General features: G+C 55.1%; 1 protein-coding gene across 1 annotated transcript in view; it reads right to left on the bottom strand.

The window, feature by feature from the left end:
* Positions 1 to 34: 34 nt before the first annotated feature.
* The window catches only part of IGDCC3 (immunoglobulin superfamily DCC subclass member 3), a 41,036-nt gene continuing 23,961 nt past the window's right edge, over positions 35 to 17,109 (bottom strand). Inside the window, exons 3-14 of the mRNA XM_060096114.1 lie at positions 7,318 to 7,462; positions 6,825 to 6,955; positions 6,240 to 6,377; positions 4,778 to 4,936; positions 3,370 to 3,535; positions 2,859 to 3,106; positions 2,493 to 2,657; positions 1,738 to 1,929; positions 1,480 to 1,584; positions 890 to 1,028; positions 511 to 730; positions 35 to 235 (exon numbers count right to left, since the gene is read on the bottom strand). Coding sequence (XP_059952097.1) covers positions 35 to 235; positions 511 to 730; positions 890 to 1,028; positions 1,480 to 1,584; positions 1,738 to 1,929; positions 2,493 to 2,657; positions 2,859 to 3,106; positions 3,370 to 3,535; positions 4,778 to 4,936; positions 6,240 to 6,377; positions 6,825 to 6,955; positions 7,318 to 7,462 — 2,009 coding nt within the window. The remainder of the gene's footprint in view (positions 236 to 510; positions 731 to 889; positions 1,029 to 1,479; positions 1,585 to 1,737; positions 1,930 to 2,492; positions 2,658 to 2,858; positions 3,107 to 3,369; positions 3,536 to 4,777; positions 4,937 to 6,239; positions 6,378 to 6,824; positions 6,956 to 7,317; positions 7,463 to 17,109) is intronic.

The following is a 17,109-nucleotide window of genomic DNA, read 5'->3' as shown; positions in this document are numbered from 1 at the left end:
GGGGTCGCTCCCTCCAGAGCCTCCCGGACGCTGGCTACTGTCTCGAGCGAGCTGGCAGGGTGGCTGGTCCTTCACTCAGGAGGCCGGGGCCTGTGTCCTGGGGTGGCAGGGCAGCGAGGGGGCCTACACAGGGGGCCTTGGCCTCCGACGTCATCTCCTCCAGGAGCCCGAACCCCTGAAGCGGCAGCATGGAGAACTGGGTCTCCTCACACAGGGCAGGGGCCTCGGGGTCCTGCTGGGGAAAGGGTCAGTCACACAGGCATCAGCAGGAGGGCCACAGGCCCATGAGCCCCCAGCCAGAGGGTCAGGCTCTGGAGCCAATCCCACTCGGGGGTTCATTCTCCAGGCTTCCCTGCCTGACCCGGGGGCACAGAGAGAAGCACCAGCCGCCAGTCTTGTGCCTGGAGAAGCCCTGCAGCTTGGTGGAGGCCGGTGACCAAGGCCTGTGACCAAGGTGAGGAGGGTGGAGCCTGAAGGAGGGGGTTGGCTCGGGGGAGGGGGGGCACTCACCATGGGTCTGGGGTTAGGTATGGGGTCGGGCTGCCCCACGGCCCCCGCTCGGGGGAATAGCTGCTCCAGTTCCTTCATGTCCACACGTTTCCCGTCTCGGCCCAGCTGGCCCCGCTCTCCCCGTCCCGCCCCATTCAGTGCCAGGACGCCAGGGTCCCTCTGGCTCCGGGGGCCCTGAGGAGGGGAGAGCTGGTTTTCTACATCCTTACACAAGAGGACCCTAGGGGGTGAGCCAAGAGTTAGGGGGAGGGATGTGGGAGGAGCAAGAACAAAAGGATGGAGACAAGGGGCCCCAAACCCTGCCTCCCCTGTGGTTTTCCTGCTCCAGGCCTGCCCACCCCATGCTGGCCCAGCCCCCTCTCCCTGGCCCAGGACCCACCTGCCCCTTTGGCCGAATAAGAGGAAGAGGACACAGAAGATGATGCAGGTGACCCCGATGTGGATGCCGATGACGATGCCTGTGGTAGACGTCTGGTTGGTGGGCTCCTCCTTCCGGCAGTCACATGGTGGGCTCAGGGCTGGGGGTGGAAGCAGCGGCAGGTTGGGGGCTGTGGCTCCCAGACACCCAGCCCTTGAGGGTTACTTCTCCCTCGGCTGCTCGACATACGATTTGCCCCTGTCAATGGGACCCCAGCCCAACCTTTAGGTTCTTTTTACCAGTTACTGAGCACTGACTTTGTGCCAAATACTAGGAATAACACTTTACATGGACCATTTCATCCTCCATACAGTTCTATAAAGCGGGTATTACTATCCCTGTTTTACGAAGGAGAAAACTGGGGCTCAGAGAGGTTAAGTAACTTGCCCAAGGTCACATAGCCAAACATCAAACTCAGGTCTAAGCCTATGTTCTCCAGGGCTGCATGTACTGTTATACCCTCTTACTTTCCCTGGATGCCTGCTCCCCTCCTTCCTCAGCCTCTCTTCCTGAGGGCCAGTCTTTAGTCAGACCCCATCCCCAGCCCTCACCTGTCCTCTCAGATGCTCCCCTCAAAGACACGAAGCGGACTGTGGCATTGCCATCCCCATGCTGGTTGTAAGCGAGCAGCTTCACCTCGTACACTGCAGTGGGGTCTGGGGGGAAGGCCAGGATGCTGAGGGACCGCCCCTGGCCCCACCAGGCGGCTGTCCCCGGGGTGAACTGGAGGAGACCTCTGTGAACCACCTCCTGGCACCAGGCACCACACCCCTGCCCAGCTCTCCAAGCCCCAGCCTTGTCCGCCTCACCGAGCTGGCTGAGGTTGTAAGAGGAGACAGTTCCAGGCAGCAGGATGGGGCCGGTGAAGGAGGCCTTGCTTGCTGGGCGGTAAAACAGCTTGAAGCCGCCCTCGTGCTGGGCCAGCCGGGGCCAGGGCTCCCACAGCAGCTGCAGGGTGGAGCTGCCCAGGACTCGAACCGACAGTGGGGGTGGGGCGGGGGCTGTGGGCGGAGAAGGAGGCCGAGATGTGAGGACTTGGTGGTTGAAGCTCTACACTTCCACCTGCTACCAATGACCCAGCCACGGCCCCCCCCAACCCAAGAGCCTGACCGCTCTCTGACCTCTAACCCAGGGCCTCTGCTTGCTCAAATAGCACCTTTATGTGAATTAGAAAACGACACCCCTGGGACTTCCCTGGTGGTCCAGTGGCTAAGAATCCGCCTGCCAATGCAGGGGACACGGGTTCGATCCCTGGTCCAGGAAGATCCTACATGCTGTGGAGCAACTAAGCCCGTGTACCACAACTGCTGAGCCTGTGTGCCACAACTACTGAAGCCCGTGCACAGCAATGAAGACGCAGTGCAACCAAAAAGAAATAAAGTGTTGCCAGGTTTTTAAAAAAAAGAAAAAAGGAAAGGACACCCCTTCCTCCAAGTAGACCCAGCCCTGACTCAGCCTCAGGGCGAAGCACTCTGTGCAGTGCACAACCTGAACAACGGTGCACAGGGGTTCTGCCCTAATACCCTGAGTGTCTGTGGTTTTGTGCTCCACACCCACACCTCACCTTCACCTAGAGTGCTGGCCAGGGTGGGGGCAGAGGCTGAGCTGGCCCCCCGGGGCGTGTAAGCTTTGATATAGAAGCTGTAGGCAGTGGAGGGCTCCAGGTCGCTCACCAGGTGCTGAAAGGTGCTCTTGCTGACTGCTTCCTGATACTCCAGCTCTGGTGGGTCTGGAGAGGCCAAGGGTAGGGCAGGGAATTAAAGGGGCATGAGGGAATCCCACCCACACTGGTGAAATGAGGGCAGCCAGGGTGCAGCCAGGAGAAAGAGGGAAGGTGTTGGGTCAGCACGTGTGGGATCGCGGGGGATGAGAAACAGTGAGTAAGAGGAAGGGGATGCAGAGGCAGCCTTGCCCTCCGGGGCCCACCCACCAGCAGCCTTCCTGATGTGCAGGACATAGCCGATGATCTCCTTGGTGTGGACCAGGGGCTCGGCCCAGGACACGCGGACCTCAGTGGACGACACAGAGACCGCCTGCACGTTGACGGGGGGCCCGGGCAGGCCCTCGGCCCACAGCACAGTCAGCCTGGCACTGGCCTGAGAGGAGCCAGCGCTGTTCTCGGCCATACACTGGTAGATGGCCTCATCTTCAGGGCCGATTCCAGAAATAGTCAGGGTGCTGCAGGGGGAGGGAGAGCCTCAGATCCCCTCCTCCTTCCGGAGTATCCCTTGGAGGTTGGCCAAATCTCCCCATTTGAAAGATGGAGAAACTGAGCCCCTCCAGAAGACAATAGGCTTGTCTGAGATCTCTCAGCAAGTTAGGGGCAGACCTGGGACTCAAACCCAAGTCTCCAGACCCCCAGTTTAGTGTTCTTCCCTGGTAGGAGGTGCACAGCCTCCTACCGTCCAGGCCTCACTCCGGCACACCCACCACACACATGCCTGTTGTTATTCTTGAGCCTGACGTGGCCTCCTGGCCCCAGCACCTGTCCATTCTTCAACCACGTCACATGAGGGGGCGGCTCACCCTGGGCTTGGCAGGTGAACATGGCTGTGGTCCCAGCCGGCCTGGAGATGGACTGGGGGTGCTGGACAAACTCTGCTGGGGCTGGGGTTGGGGCGGGGGGGGCACAGAGAAGTATAAGGGTCACGAGGGGTCAGGTGTACAGGGAGGGGGCAGCTGTGAGTGAAGGACTGAGGAAGGGGAAGAGGGTAGGGCCAGAGGTCTGCAGGGAACAAGTGGGCAGGGGACATACACACCCACCCCGCCCCGGGGAGAATCCTCCAGGTGGGGCCCACCCTCCACCCCCAGCCTAGCCTCTGGGAGATGGTGGCAGCCCTCACATCCCTCCACCCCAGAGAGGCAGACCCAAGAGAGGACTCCATTTTAATGACTATTTAAAAGACTGACATTTGTATCCGAAAGCAATCAAGCTGAGCTCCCTGTTCAGGAAATTGTTAAATAAATAAATGTGCTAATAGGTTTGGCTGCACCTCGAAGGCCGAAGGCCTGTAATGACGGGGAGATGGATGAGCCCTCAGTACCAGCCCCCCTCACCCCTACATTCAATTCCACTCTCCTCCAATCCCAAGCCTCAAACTTCCATTAACACCATAGAAATGAAATGCTCCATCACTTTCATTTGGACAGATTAACAGCACATGGAATGCTAAACAAATGGGCATTTAAGTTCCTAATTCCCCTCTCTCCCATCTCTCCGGGAGGGAACAACCACAGAAAACCCCTGAGAATGGGACTTCCAAGCCTGTTCACGGAGACAGTTGAGCCCCAGGGCAGGAGGATGGACAGAATGACCTGGTCAGCTGCAGAGGCCCCACATACCATGGGAGTGGAGGCCAGCTCTGTGTGTGTGTGTGTGTGTGTGTGTGTGTGTGTGTGTGTGTGTGTGTGTGTGTGTGTGTGTGTGTGTGTGTGTGTGTCAGGAGCTGGGGTGTGAGAGTGTGAAATGACAAACACACTGAGAGTGTGCAGGCAGGTGTGAGCATGGAAGTGCCACACGTGTGAATGAGAACAGCACGTGGAGGGAGGGACACATGGGGGTGACACAGGTCGGGGAGACCAGCTGAGATGACAAAGTGGAAATGACTGGGGGGGGTGGCGATGGCACCTCAAGGGGCCGATGACCAAGAATGTCCTTGCATTCCCAACATACACATTCCTGGGGGAGGGGGAGAGAGAGAGAGCTGCTGCCTTTGGCCTGGGCTGGGGCCCTGGAGAGGGGGCAGGGGCAAGGTTAGGGCAAGGATAGGAAAGTGGGTGAGTACACGGCACTGGGCTTGGGCCAGGGATGTCGATGAGGCAGGGAATGTGGGGTGGGGAGGTCCGTACCTTGCACCACCAGCCGGCCCTGTGCCGTCCTCCTCACCCGGGTGCCGGGCCTGTTGGCTGCACAGACGTAGACGCCCGAGTGCTGGACGGTCACGTCTGAGATGATGAGGTTCCCGGTGCCCAGCACCTGGATGCCCTCCACCCCAATGGGGCGACCATCTGAAGAGGAAGGGGAGGGTCAGGGAGGTAGGTGTGCAGGAATGTCCAGACTTGCAATCGGCCACCATCAATCTTCCAGGGAGCCCCAGTCTTTGACTCTTTCCTCTGAGCATGATGGCATCGTGGAGGCAGCCAGAGCAGCACAGAAAACTCTCACCCAGCAGGAGGGAACTGGCTCCTGATCCTAACATTGTCACTGCCTCACTGGTGACCTTCAAGTCCCTTCCCCTCAGTTTCTCAAACAGGAAAGTAAGGAGTTTGGGTTACACGGACATTTCCCAGTTTGATTTGTCTCTCCTGAAAAAAGTTCCTTGGTCAGATATCCATTCCACTCCTTGACTGTCACAATGCGCATTAATATAAAGGCTCTGAGAAGTCCCGTAGCAAAGGGATCTGGTTTACTCTTTCCCAAACTTGTTAGACCACCAAGCCATTCTTTCCCCTTGCAGATTTCGCTTTGGGAAATGTTGCACCAGATGGTCCTTGCAGGGCCTATGGGCTTCTCCTAATGGTGAGGCCACTCTTTCCAGCCTCTCCCAGTCCCCGGGCCCTCCCCCGACCCAGGATCAGATTAGCACAGTCAGAATGCGAGGAGACAGCTCCCCATTCAGTCCCTGAAGTGGTGAAATCTACTCCATTATCCTGCCTGCTGCCCCCTCCTTCCCGGATCACTCAGCTGCTACAATGTGGCACAGTCTCCTTGTGAATGCGACCCCACCCCATCCCCTCCAGACTCTCCTTCCCCCAGTGACCTTTCCACTCAGACAATGTGGGCCCATCTGCACCCTTTCATTTCTCTCCTTCAGCTGCCTAGGGATTTAGGCTGGGGATTTAGGGGGCCAGGTTAGAGACTGGGGGGCCCAGAGAGAGGATGTGACAACTGGCTGAGGTTTTGAGGGGTTTGGGATTGCATCACTGGGGAGGATGGCCAGGGTGTAGATGGCAGAGATGAGCCGGACAGGAAAGAGACTAGGGGTGCTGAGAGCTGCAGAGGGGTTCTGGAGGGCCCGATGGAGATGCCCAGAGTGAGGGGAGCATGGGGGAGGGGAGCTGGCGCAGGACTGCGGGGACTGGACGAGGTAACCTGGGGAGCTAAGCCATCTGCACAGAGGGAGGGAGAATGCAGTGGGCAGGCGGACCTCCCTGGTCCTGCCAAGGAGAGGGGAACCCACCCCCTCCCCAGGCCTCAAAGAGAACGGACCCCCACGGAGAACAAACAGGATTCCAAGTTCCCCGCGGAGCTGGGTGAAGAGACTGGCCCTCCCAGGGGTGGGAGAGGCAGGGGCTGCGGGATGGGGCTCACCCAGGCGGCTCCAGGACACAATGGGGCGCGGGTTGCCCGTGGCGACACACTCGAGCACGGCGGTCTGGTGCACAGTCAGGGTGAGGTTCTCAGGCCCCACGAGGATCGTAGGCTCCTTGTAGGCCCCAGAGCCCGAGCCTGGGAGGAAGATGCCATACTTCTTCACTTTAGCTGGGACCCTTCCCACCTCCTCACCACACCCACCCACCCCCAATACACAGCCTAGGACATGGCGGGTGGGAGACAAGCTCCAGCCCAGAAGCTGGGTCCCATGCATAGAGAGGAGAAGCCAGCGGCCCCAGGGCGTTGCTCACACTCATCTCTCCGGTCAGGCCCCGCAGGGCCTCTAGCGGTGGGAAAGCCACCCTCACCCAACCACCCATAAGCAGAGAGTGGGCTTCCTCAAGGAGAACTGAGCCAGGGAGGGGCCTTGGACGCCTCCTGAACCCTCACCCCGAACAGCACAGAGCTTTGTGCTCACAAGGTGCTCTGTATGCACTTGGCTGTCCAGGCTCTGGGGCTCAGTTGAAGAGGGACTGATTTGAGGGTGGGGAGAAGGAACGAGACAGGGCCAAGGACCCTCACCTGACACAGTGAGGCTGGCCCCATGGCTGACCCGGACACTGGCGACATTTGAGGCTACACAGTGGAAGACGCCGCTGTCCTCAGCCTGAAGGCCTGTGATCTGCAGGACTCCCTTGGGCAGCAGTGTGTACCTGTGGCGGGAGGGCACGGTCAACCATAAGCAAGCACAGCACCACTGGCCACAGGGTCACTCAGCATCACGGACACAGCCCAGGACCCAGCCACTACCCCAGTGTTACTTTTGTCAGCACAGACACACTACGGGACTCTCACAGGTGGATGCACCTGCGATTCCAGCCTTGACAACAATCACACACAGATCTTCGCATGCATTCAACTGTTGAATCTGGGCTCACAAACCACACAGATACTCAGTCGCAACAAAGTTGCAGAAACACCACCCTGGAGGCCACAGGCAGGCCTCCTTCAAGGCCCAGACACTGGACTGGCCTGCCTCTTGGTCATCCCTCCACCTTCCCCACCCGAGGCTCACCTCTCGTTGTCTGTGTCAATGGGGACTCTGTTCTTCTCCCAGGTGATCAGGGGTTTGGGAAGCCCGTGGATTTGGCACTGGAAGCGGGCCACACCGCCCTCCTCACCCACGGTGGCCTGGGGGTGCACGTGGAAGTCGGACATGGCTGGAGAAAGAAAAGGAAATGTGCATGGGGAAGGCACACTGCTGAGGTGCAGAGGGGACGGGAGAGGGCATGGGGGGCCTCAGGCCTGTGTCCTGGAGCCCTGGAGCTCACCCGGCTCAGGGGGCAGGGTGTCTTCCCCCGAGCTGAGCTGGCAGGTGCAGGGCAACAGCTTGCTGGGGGCACGTCAGCACTTACCCTGCCTCCTACCTGTGGGAAACATCTCCCCCTAAGGGATGGTATAGGCCGAGCTGGGACACCTTGAGAAAGGACTGGACAAATACTTGGATGATAAACCTCTAACACGGAAATCTTGGGCTGCGGACCCACGAAGGCTAGTCAGAGAAAAGCCTTGCTCCCAAGGCCTGCTCCCCACTTTTACAGCTGCTTTCGGATGTATTTTTATAAACTCCCTGTAAGGTATGCAAGTGCTAAGTATTATGCTGTACATTTTACAGAATAGGAAACAGAGAGGGGAAGCGATTAGTCCAGTGTCACCCAGCAGGGACACTGGTCGTTAGAGCCTGGTTACCAGCACCCAATGGCTTTCTTTGCCCTTCATCACCCCCTTATCTCCAGTTCTTCTGCAGCTTCTCAATGTACCCCAAGAAGGTGGTGTACCATCCAAGGTGACAAGCCTCTCAGAAGACAGTCAGACCTACCAATCTACATTTCAATGTGTCATAAATATTCAGGGGCCGCCTCCCCACCTTTTGGGGATCTGAACTAACTGCTTGAGCTCTGATCATGGGAGGGGCCGTGGTGCACACCCCCAACCCCCTTTTAGGCTGGTGAAGTGTTCCTGCCCACCCTCACTCCCATCCATCCCTACTCTCCAACCTGTAAAGCCCGGGGAAGGGGCCCCTCCCACATGGGTTCCCAGCTTCAGCACCAGGGCTGTGATTTCATTAAAATCCACTTTGCTTCAAGTGCGGGAAGGAGGCTCACCATCTGTCCAGGCAGGCAGCCCCTCCCCTCCAACACTCCATCAACTGGGACAGTTGTCCCCTCCCAGAAGGAGCCCTCCCTCTCCCCACAGCAGCAGGGACACCGGAGTTTGTCCTGGTTGCTGTTCCTGGCTCCCTGGTGCGGGTGGGCACACCCCGTCTCAGGCCCCCTCAATCCACCGGTCTGTTCAGGACTCCAGGGCAGCTCAGAAAGGCCGAGCCTTTGTGCCCTTCTTCCCAGAGTCTCTGGGGGCTGACTCTTTTGTGGCACATTCTCCATCTCATTTGCATGTGGTTCATTAAATATAAACATGCATAAAAATCCCCAGCCCAGCCTCCTCCTCTTTCAGGGCCTCCTGGGAGTATGGCTGATGGGTGTGAGCGCCTCCTTGCACGTGTGTGCAGAGCTGTGCTCGCCAGGAGGACATGGCTGCCTCTGTGTATGTGGTGTGAGTGTCCAAGCTGGATGTGAATGGCGGGGGGGGGTTGTATCCCTCAGCTCCTGTGGCTGGTGTGTGATTCTGGTTCTGTGTAGGTAATCAATCACACATGTCCCTGTGTAGGTATAGTCCTTACAAAGGGCACCTTGGGGCCCTAGGGGCGGGAGATGGGGGCAAGTGCCCCAGCTGGTGTCCCCATCAGGCTCAGTGAGATGATCCCCAGGGAGCACTGTGAGGTCAGCCTGCCCAGTCTCAGGCCAAAGGCTGTGTTTGGCCAAGGGCCTGCAGGTCAGCGCAGAGGTTTGGGGCAGGGGCCCGAGGCACTGGTAGGGCCCCTCTACTCTTCCAGACCTCAACCTCTAGGAGGGCAGGGCTGGAGGCAGGCCTAGCGAGCGGGAGAGGGCACCCCGGCTCCTGGGTCAGCTGTCTATGCCCCACCCACCCAGCCCTGCCCTTCAGGAGCTGGGGAGCTGCCTGCCCCCTCCTCACTCCAGCTGGAGAGGAGCTTGCAGCCCCCCAGGGACTTGGGGCGGGGACTAATGGCTCTGCTGACTACAGATGCCTCCTCATTAAGGAACCCGAATCCTTTTGTGTTTCTAACCCCCATTCTGGGCTCCCTGGAGGCGCCTAGAGCTAGGAGCTGGCCTGAGGAGAGATGCAAGGGAAAGGGCTGCTTCTCATCAGGGTGCTCTGGATGGAGAAAGTTTGGCCCCTAGCTTCTTTCTCCCCCTAAAACTAAACAATGAAAAAGCATGGGTTGAATGTGATGCTGCAGAGGAATGCTCGAGCAGAAAGGGGTGGTAGTTAACGAGCCAGTCTGATCATCTTCACACTGTACAACAGAGTCCGAGGGGTCCCCAGGGGCCCCTGGGATGCAGCTGGGGCCCCTCCCCACCCAGGGCTTCACATCTCCCCTCCATCAGAGCAGCACCTTGCTAAACCTCTCTATCAGCTTTACTTAATTGCAGTTCTGCCAAACATTTCATTTGAAGGGTAGCTTTGCTTTTAAAAGTGCTTGAAAACCACTCATCTAAAGCCAACACATTCATTTTATGAAAGGGAAACTGAGACCCAGGCCCAGCTGGTGGCTCTACTAGCCCCAAATCAGAAGTTCCATGCCCCAAGCCCCCTGCTGGAGTGTCCCCAGCAAATTTTCACTCTCCAAGGACAGGTGACCCCAGGGCAGACTGCAGGCTGGGCCAGCCTCTTCTCACTGGCTGCGAGTTGGCACTGTGTTACAAGTTGCAGGGATGATAGTGAGCCCCAGAGAAGGTTCCTCAGTCCCATCCCTTGGAGCCCAGCTGGTTAGGCAGTGTGGTCCGGGGGAGGTGGTGCAATAGGAGGGTGTGGTCCTCTTTATCTGCGGCTCCTTCTTCCCTCCCCTTCTTCCCACCCCTACTCAACCCTTGGGTCAGCCCTGTATATCCCTTCGGTGTCCTGGGGGATTGCAGTGAGACCGTGGGCAGGCAGTGTCAGGGTATAAAAGGGAAGAACAAACCTGACTCCATGTTGGATCTGTTTCTTTTTCTTTAACCTTTGTATTCTATTACTTTAGCTACAAGTTAATTGCTAAAGGGATGTTGCCTAGAGCTTAAAGGATACATGATGGCCCATCTCTGGGAACCCTGCCTCCCATAATAGAAGCGCTGGTCCTTTCCTCCACAGATGAAGGGGTGAACAGGTACACTGCAGGGCCTCCCACCTCAGACTCCTGCCGCCTTCCTGTACAGGCCTTTGTCCACACTCAGCTGAGCTCACTCCGAGTTCGTCCACTCACTCTGAGTTCACTGATGACTTTTTTAGGAAGTCAGGGGAGAAAGTTTCTCAGGGCCACTTAGATCTCCGATCTCTCAGAGGGGGAACACGTTTGGTTTACATGTCTGTTTTGCACTGGCTTGTACAAGCAGGCCATGGAGCCAGCTGTCCCTCATCATGTCTCTCTGGGAGAGGGTCCCTGGGCAACCATGAGGATGTGGGGCTGAGGACTGGACCTCAGAAAACGCTGACCTCTGAGCAAGTCATCCTGGAGGCCACTGTGTGGTTGACAGTGGTGGGCACAGTGGCTGGAGGCACTATTTGTTAATAGTTTATTATTATTATTTTTTTATTTATTTTATTTATTTTTGGCTGCGTTGGGTCTTCGTTGCTGCACACAGGCTTTCTCTAGTTGCAGTGAGCGGGGGCTACTCTTTGTTGCGGTGTGCGGGCTTCTCATTGCGGTGGCTTCTCTTGCTGCAGAGCACGGGCTCTAGATGCGCAGGCTTCAGTGGTTGTGGCACGTGGGCTCAGTAGTTGTGGCTCACGGGCTCTAGAGTGCAGGTCAGTAGTTGTGGCGCACGGGCTTAGTTGCTCCATGGCATGTGGGATCTTCCTGGACCAGGGCTCGAACCCATGTCCCCTGCATTGGCAGGCGGGTTCTTAGCCACTATGGAGGCACTATTTGTGGCCGGTGTGGGTAGCACTGTGTATGGGGCTGGTGGACATGAAGGTGGTGCTGTGGCTTGCGGCTAACGATGCTTTACCTTCCTGCTCACACCTGTTGGTCGGGTAGGAGCCGTTTTGGGTTCCTCACTTCAAGCTGGGTTATGGGAGGGGGTCGTGTTGGGACGCCCCTCCTGTGTGAGGACCAGAGAGAGTGACAGGGAGGACAGAGGGCTGCTTGGGGGTCATTATGGAGAAAGGAAGAAGAAAGCACCTTTGTCCTCAAACAGTCTGAGAAGGAATCTCCCAGCCGCTCCCTGTCCCCGCCAGGGGTACAGCTAGGCCATGGGGAAAGAGGGTTCACAGAGACAGCCCAGCAACCCACCGGGCTGGAAGGGAGCAGAAACCAGCAGGAAATGGCTCCTGGACACCCCTATAAATCACCCGAGGGGAGGGGAGTCTCCTGAGAGCCAGATCTAGAGCGGCTCAGGGAGGGGAGGGGGACTTTCCTCCTGGTCCATGACCTCTGGCGAGGTCAGGCCTGGATCTGATTAGACAGGCTCCAAGGGGACGCTGGGGGGGCAGGAAGGGTCGGGGCAGAGTGCTGGGAAGGAAGCCGGCAGCCTACCCCAAGCCCAGCCTCCAACCCTTTGGCTACAGCCAGACTCCTATCTGGTGTGTGATGATAAAGAGACCAGTGGGCTTGTTGGGATGGAGAGTTCAAAACACAGCCTTTGCAGAAGCCAGCGGCACTGGGGGTCTGAGGCACCGACTGCCCCCACTCATACCGCCATTCAAGAGGGATAACCACGACCTGCAGACTCTTCCAAAGGCCATCCAAAGTCCCCTTCCTTGTATCCATCCCTGCCAAGGACCAGGGACACCCCGAACACTCGGCTCCTCCTCACGCAGCTCAGATGATTGTAATGTTTTTCCTTATACTAGAGGCACAGCTGAATCCCATATGCTTCCACCCAATGCCCCAACTTTCCCCTGAGAATCTCATTTTTTTTTTTTTTTTTTCCTTTTTGCGGTATGCGGGCCTCTCACTGCTGTGGCCTCTTCCGTTGCGGAGCACAAGCTCCGGACGCGCAGGCCCAGCGGCCACGGCCCACGGGCCCAGCCGCTCCGCGGCATATGGGATCCTCCCAGATCGGGGCACGAACCCGTATCCCCTGCATCGGCAGGCGGACCCTCAACCACTGCGCCACCAGGGAGGCCCTCATTTTTTAATAAAGTAAGTAGCCAGCTATTAAGCACTTGAAATGTGACCAATCCAGACTGAGCTGGGCTGTAAGTGTAAAATACACACTGGATTTCGAAGATTTAGTACAAAATAAAAAGACACTAAGCATTGGGGAAATGCAAATCAAAACCATAATGAGGTGCCACCTCACACCCATTGCGATGGCTACTATCAGAGCAATAACAAAAAACAACAGAAAATAGCAAGTGTTGACAAGCATGTGGAGAAATTGGAACCCTTGTGCACTGCTGGTGGGAATGTAAATTGGTGCAGCCACTATGGAGAACAGTATGGAGGTTCCTCAAAAACTTAAAAATAGAACAACCATACAATCCAGCACTTCCACTTCTGGGTATATACCCACAAGAGTTAAGGGTCTCGAAGAGATATTTGTACAGCCACATTCAGAGCAGCCTTATTCACAATAGCTAAAAGGTGAAAGCAGTCCAAGTGTCCATCAACAGGTGAATGGGTAAATAAAATGTATTTATACATACAATGGAATATTACTCAGCCTTAAAAAGGAAGGAAATTCTGACACGTGCTACAATGTGGATGAACTTTATGGACATTATGCTAAGTGAAATAAGCCAGTCACAGAAAGACAAATACTGTATGATTCCACTTATATGAGGTACCTAGAGTAGGCAGATTCATAGAGACATAAAATAGAATGGTGGTTGCCACAGGCTGGTGGGGAGAGAGGAACAGGGAGTTAGTGTTTAACGGGAATAGAGTTTCACTTTTGGGAGATGAAAAGAATTCTGGAGATGGATGGTGGTGACGGTTTGCACAATAATATGAAGGTACTTAATGCCACTGAACTGCACACTTAAAAATGGTTAAGACAGTAAACTTTATGTTATGCATATTTTACCACAATTAAAAAGTTGGAGGGACTTCCTGGGTGGTCCAGTGGTTAAGAATCCACCTTCCAATGCAGGGGACGCAGGTTCAATCCCTGGTCGGGGAACTAAGATCCCACATGCCGCGGGGCAACTGAGCTGGTGCGCTGCAACTACTCAGTCCATGCACCACAACTAGAGAGCCCGCATGCCGCAAACTACAGAGCCCACGCACTCTGGAGCCTACATGCCACAACTAGAGAGAAGTCTGCGCACCGCAAGGAAGAGCCTGTGTGCCACAATGAAAGATACTGGTGCCACAACTAAGACCTGATGCAGCCAAAAATAAATGAATAAATGAATAAATATTTTTTAAAAGTTGGAAAAATAATATTTTTAATTGATAATAGTTAATAATTTAAAATACTGATAACAAGCTGAAATGATAATATTTTGGATTTTAAAGACAGTTCAAAAAATGTAAAAAGTATTAATAATTTTAAAATAATGATTATATGTTGGAATAATATTTTGTATATGTTAAGTAAAATAAAGTTTATTATTAAAATTATCTTCACCTGTTTCTTTTTTTGTAAATGTGACTATTAGAAAACTTAAAGTTACCTATGTGCTTTGCCTTATACTCTCGTTGGACAGGGCTGCTCTAGAAGACACAACCAATTTTGTTCTTCACACAACAGATCTTCAAATACTTGAGGTCTGCGTTGTTCCCTGAGAAACATCTTCTGAGGGGAGACACCGTTAATTCCTTCAGCCACTTGTGATGTGAAATGATGTTCAGATGCCTTGAGCCTGAAGACCCTGGGGATGGTATGAACCCAAAGGGCCTTACACCAGCAGGGGACTTGGAGATTTCAGCCATCATCTGTAGTGAGCATCCTTGTGTTGTCCAATATGACAGCCACTAGCTACATGTGGCCACTTAAATTAAAATTAAATTAAAAATTCAGTTCCTCTGGCTCACTAGCTACCTTTCAAGTGTGCAGTAGCCACACGTGGCTATAGGCTACCTTATGGGACAGTACCAATAAAATCCTTCCATCATCACAGAAAGTCCTTTTGGACAGCACTGGTCACACCCAAGGCCAGGCCTCAGACCCACAGCTGCTTTCTGTCTTGCCCCCTCTCTCTTGCTGCCCCACCAGAAAGCCCCCTTTCTTCTCCATCTTCATCACTAGCCCAGCTTTGCCCCTGCCAGAGTCCTCCTCTCCTGGCCACAGGGACTCAGAGACTGCTGACAAGGCCCGCATTGGATTGCATCCTAAGGCTGTCACACTGCATGGCAGAGAAGGCCTCAGACAGCATGATTTCTACTTCTAGTGGGGAAATACTTGCTGAGAGCATTTTGAAGGAGCAATGCAGTGAAGAGGTTAATGGTACAGGCTCTGGAATCAGACAGAACTGGGTACAAAACTCACCTCCGCCACTCTTCGCTCTGTGACCTTGGGCAAGTGAGTCTCTCAGAACCTCTATTTTCTCACTTATAAAATAGGGATGACAAGAGCTCATGTTGCTAGAGATGCTGCACTGGTGGGAATCAATGAGATTTATTTGTAAAGTGCTTGGCACAGTCCTTGAAAAATAGCAAATACTTGCCAGTGATTGTTGAGGGAAAATAGTAGAATCTTGAGTTAAAAGGTGCTGCGAGGTTATGGAAGAGCATAGTAGGATTGGGGTTGGGTGGCCGTCTACTCCAAGAGGGTAGCCATATTCCCACGGAGAGGCAAAAGCTCAGAGAGCTAGTGGCAGAGCCCTCTGGAGAACTGAGTAAAGACAGAAGTTGCAAGGCCTGAATGGTGAGAGGATCAGTGCAGGGGGAAGGGGGCAGCCCGGTATAAACCAGAGCTTGGCTTCTATTTCACTTCTGCCTGGGGGATTCACAGAGGCCCCAGTAGGTGAGCTGTCACTTGGAAGAAGCCATTGGGTAATTGAGGCCTTGATTTCTCTAGTAAAATGTTTATGAAGCCCATAAACTCATGCCTTTATTGGCCAGGCTCATTCCGGGGGATGGATGTGGCTCTCCAAGGTGTAGTTAAAGCACCTGCTGAACTCAGGCACCCGACGGCTACTCTGGCCTCCGCCCAGACCCACCAGGCAGAGTGACTCCTGGAGGGCGAGGAGGCCAGCCAAGTCCACATGCTCTTTAAACTCCGCAAAGCACCTGTAAATGTCCTCTCTAAATGTGCATGGGAAGGAGAGAGGTGACGGCAGAGAACCCTGAGTCCTGGGGAGGTTGGCAACTTGCCACAGTCCTGGTGGGATATTGGTTTTGTCATCAGGGTTCTCTGGGCCAGGCTTACTGTCTCCAACACTCTGTCCCAGTCTCCCCAGTATCTGGGTCCCCACCTTGCCCATGACTTTGGCTCTGTTAGGGAAGATCCCCTACATTGATTGGCTGATGACTTTTGGAGTGGACGAAAGTATGAACTTAGAAGACCTGTATTTACTTCCCTGGCTCTCCAAAGGGAAGTCTGAGAGTTGAATTAAGGTTCTGAATCCAAAGAGTAGGTATTTTTTGCGGGGGGCGGGAGGGAGGCACTGTGTGGGGTTTGGGTGTTGGATGGGTGTGGGTAGACGGTGTCTGGAGCTTACAAACAGCCCCAGAAGACAGCGATGGCTCAGAGGCCCTGCTCAGCTTTGCTGGGGGTGATTGATTCATCTGGGTCTTTGCCTGGTGACCCTGCTCTGAGAAGCCTCTGGAACCTTTTGTCTGCCTCTTCAAGCCCCTTACCCCCTGCCTTGGGCCTCCGAACCCCAGCCCCTCCCTCCCACCCTCCCACACCACCACCAGCTCACCACTCTCCGCCCCCCCCAATTCTAACACAAAAGGCAACTTTGTCTTTCAAGTCAGCAGCCATAAATCCACGTCTCTCCCCACCCTCCTGGCAGCCACCTCTGACAAATCGGGGCGGGGGAGGTGGGGGACAGTGGGGGGCCAGACTCAGCTTGGGAAAGTCCTTGCATCCAGCTGTTGGCCCACTGTAGGCTGGTGAGCATCGAACCTTTATGGTCTGATCTTCGATTCCAACGGAAGGTAAGACCCAAGGCACAGCTGCAGGAGGGGCAATCTGGGGCTCTCCGCGGCCTCTGGGCTGGGCTTTTTACAACCCAAGGAGAATAAAACCTCTCAAAGCCCTACTTTTAATTATTCAGCCCACAATTCAGAGGCTCCGGTTCTTCCTCCGATCAAGTCGTGTGCTCCCCTGCCTCCAGCCCACCGTGGAGGGAGTGAAGTGTGCCTGGGGGAGAGTGTGCTGTGGGACACAGGTGGTGTGCCTGCCCGATGCGGCATACTGGATGTGCCACTGGGTGGATGTGCCACTGGGTGGGTGTGCCCCGCTGCTTTCAGTGTGGACCCTACGCATTCAGGGGAGGGGAAAGGGGGAGGAGTATCACCCACCCCTGTGACCACCCTACCTCCCCCACTGCTAGGTTTTCAAAAGCAGTCCCAACTTCAAATATTTCGCCCTATTTTTCATCCCACATATCAGGCAATGAGTCAGAGGATGTGTCCTGGTTTGGGAAATACAGTCCTCTGTCCTATTTACACAGCACACCCACTGAATTAACTCTAAGCATTCATTCAACAGATACTTACTGACTGCTAATGTGTCCGAGAGAATGTTCTGGCACTCCTGGAGTAAACTCCCTTCATCCCACAGGCCCTGTCCTTAGGTTTTCCACCCAAGCTCCTAGAAATATCAGAAGGGTGAAAGCACCAGAGCCAGGG

This window comes from Mesoplodon densirostris, chromosome 4, assembly GCF_025265405.1.
Source record: "Mesoplodon densirostris isolate mMesDen1 chromosome 4, mMesDen1 primary haplotype, whole genome shotgun sequence".
NCBI lineage: Eukaryota > Metazoa > Chordata > Mammalia > Artiodactyla > Ziphiidae > Mesoplodon > Mesoplodon densirostris.
This window is presented reverse-complemented; position numbering and strand designations above follow the sequence as displayed.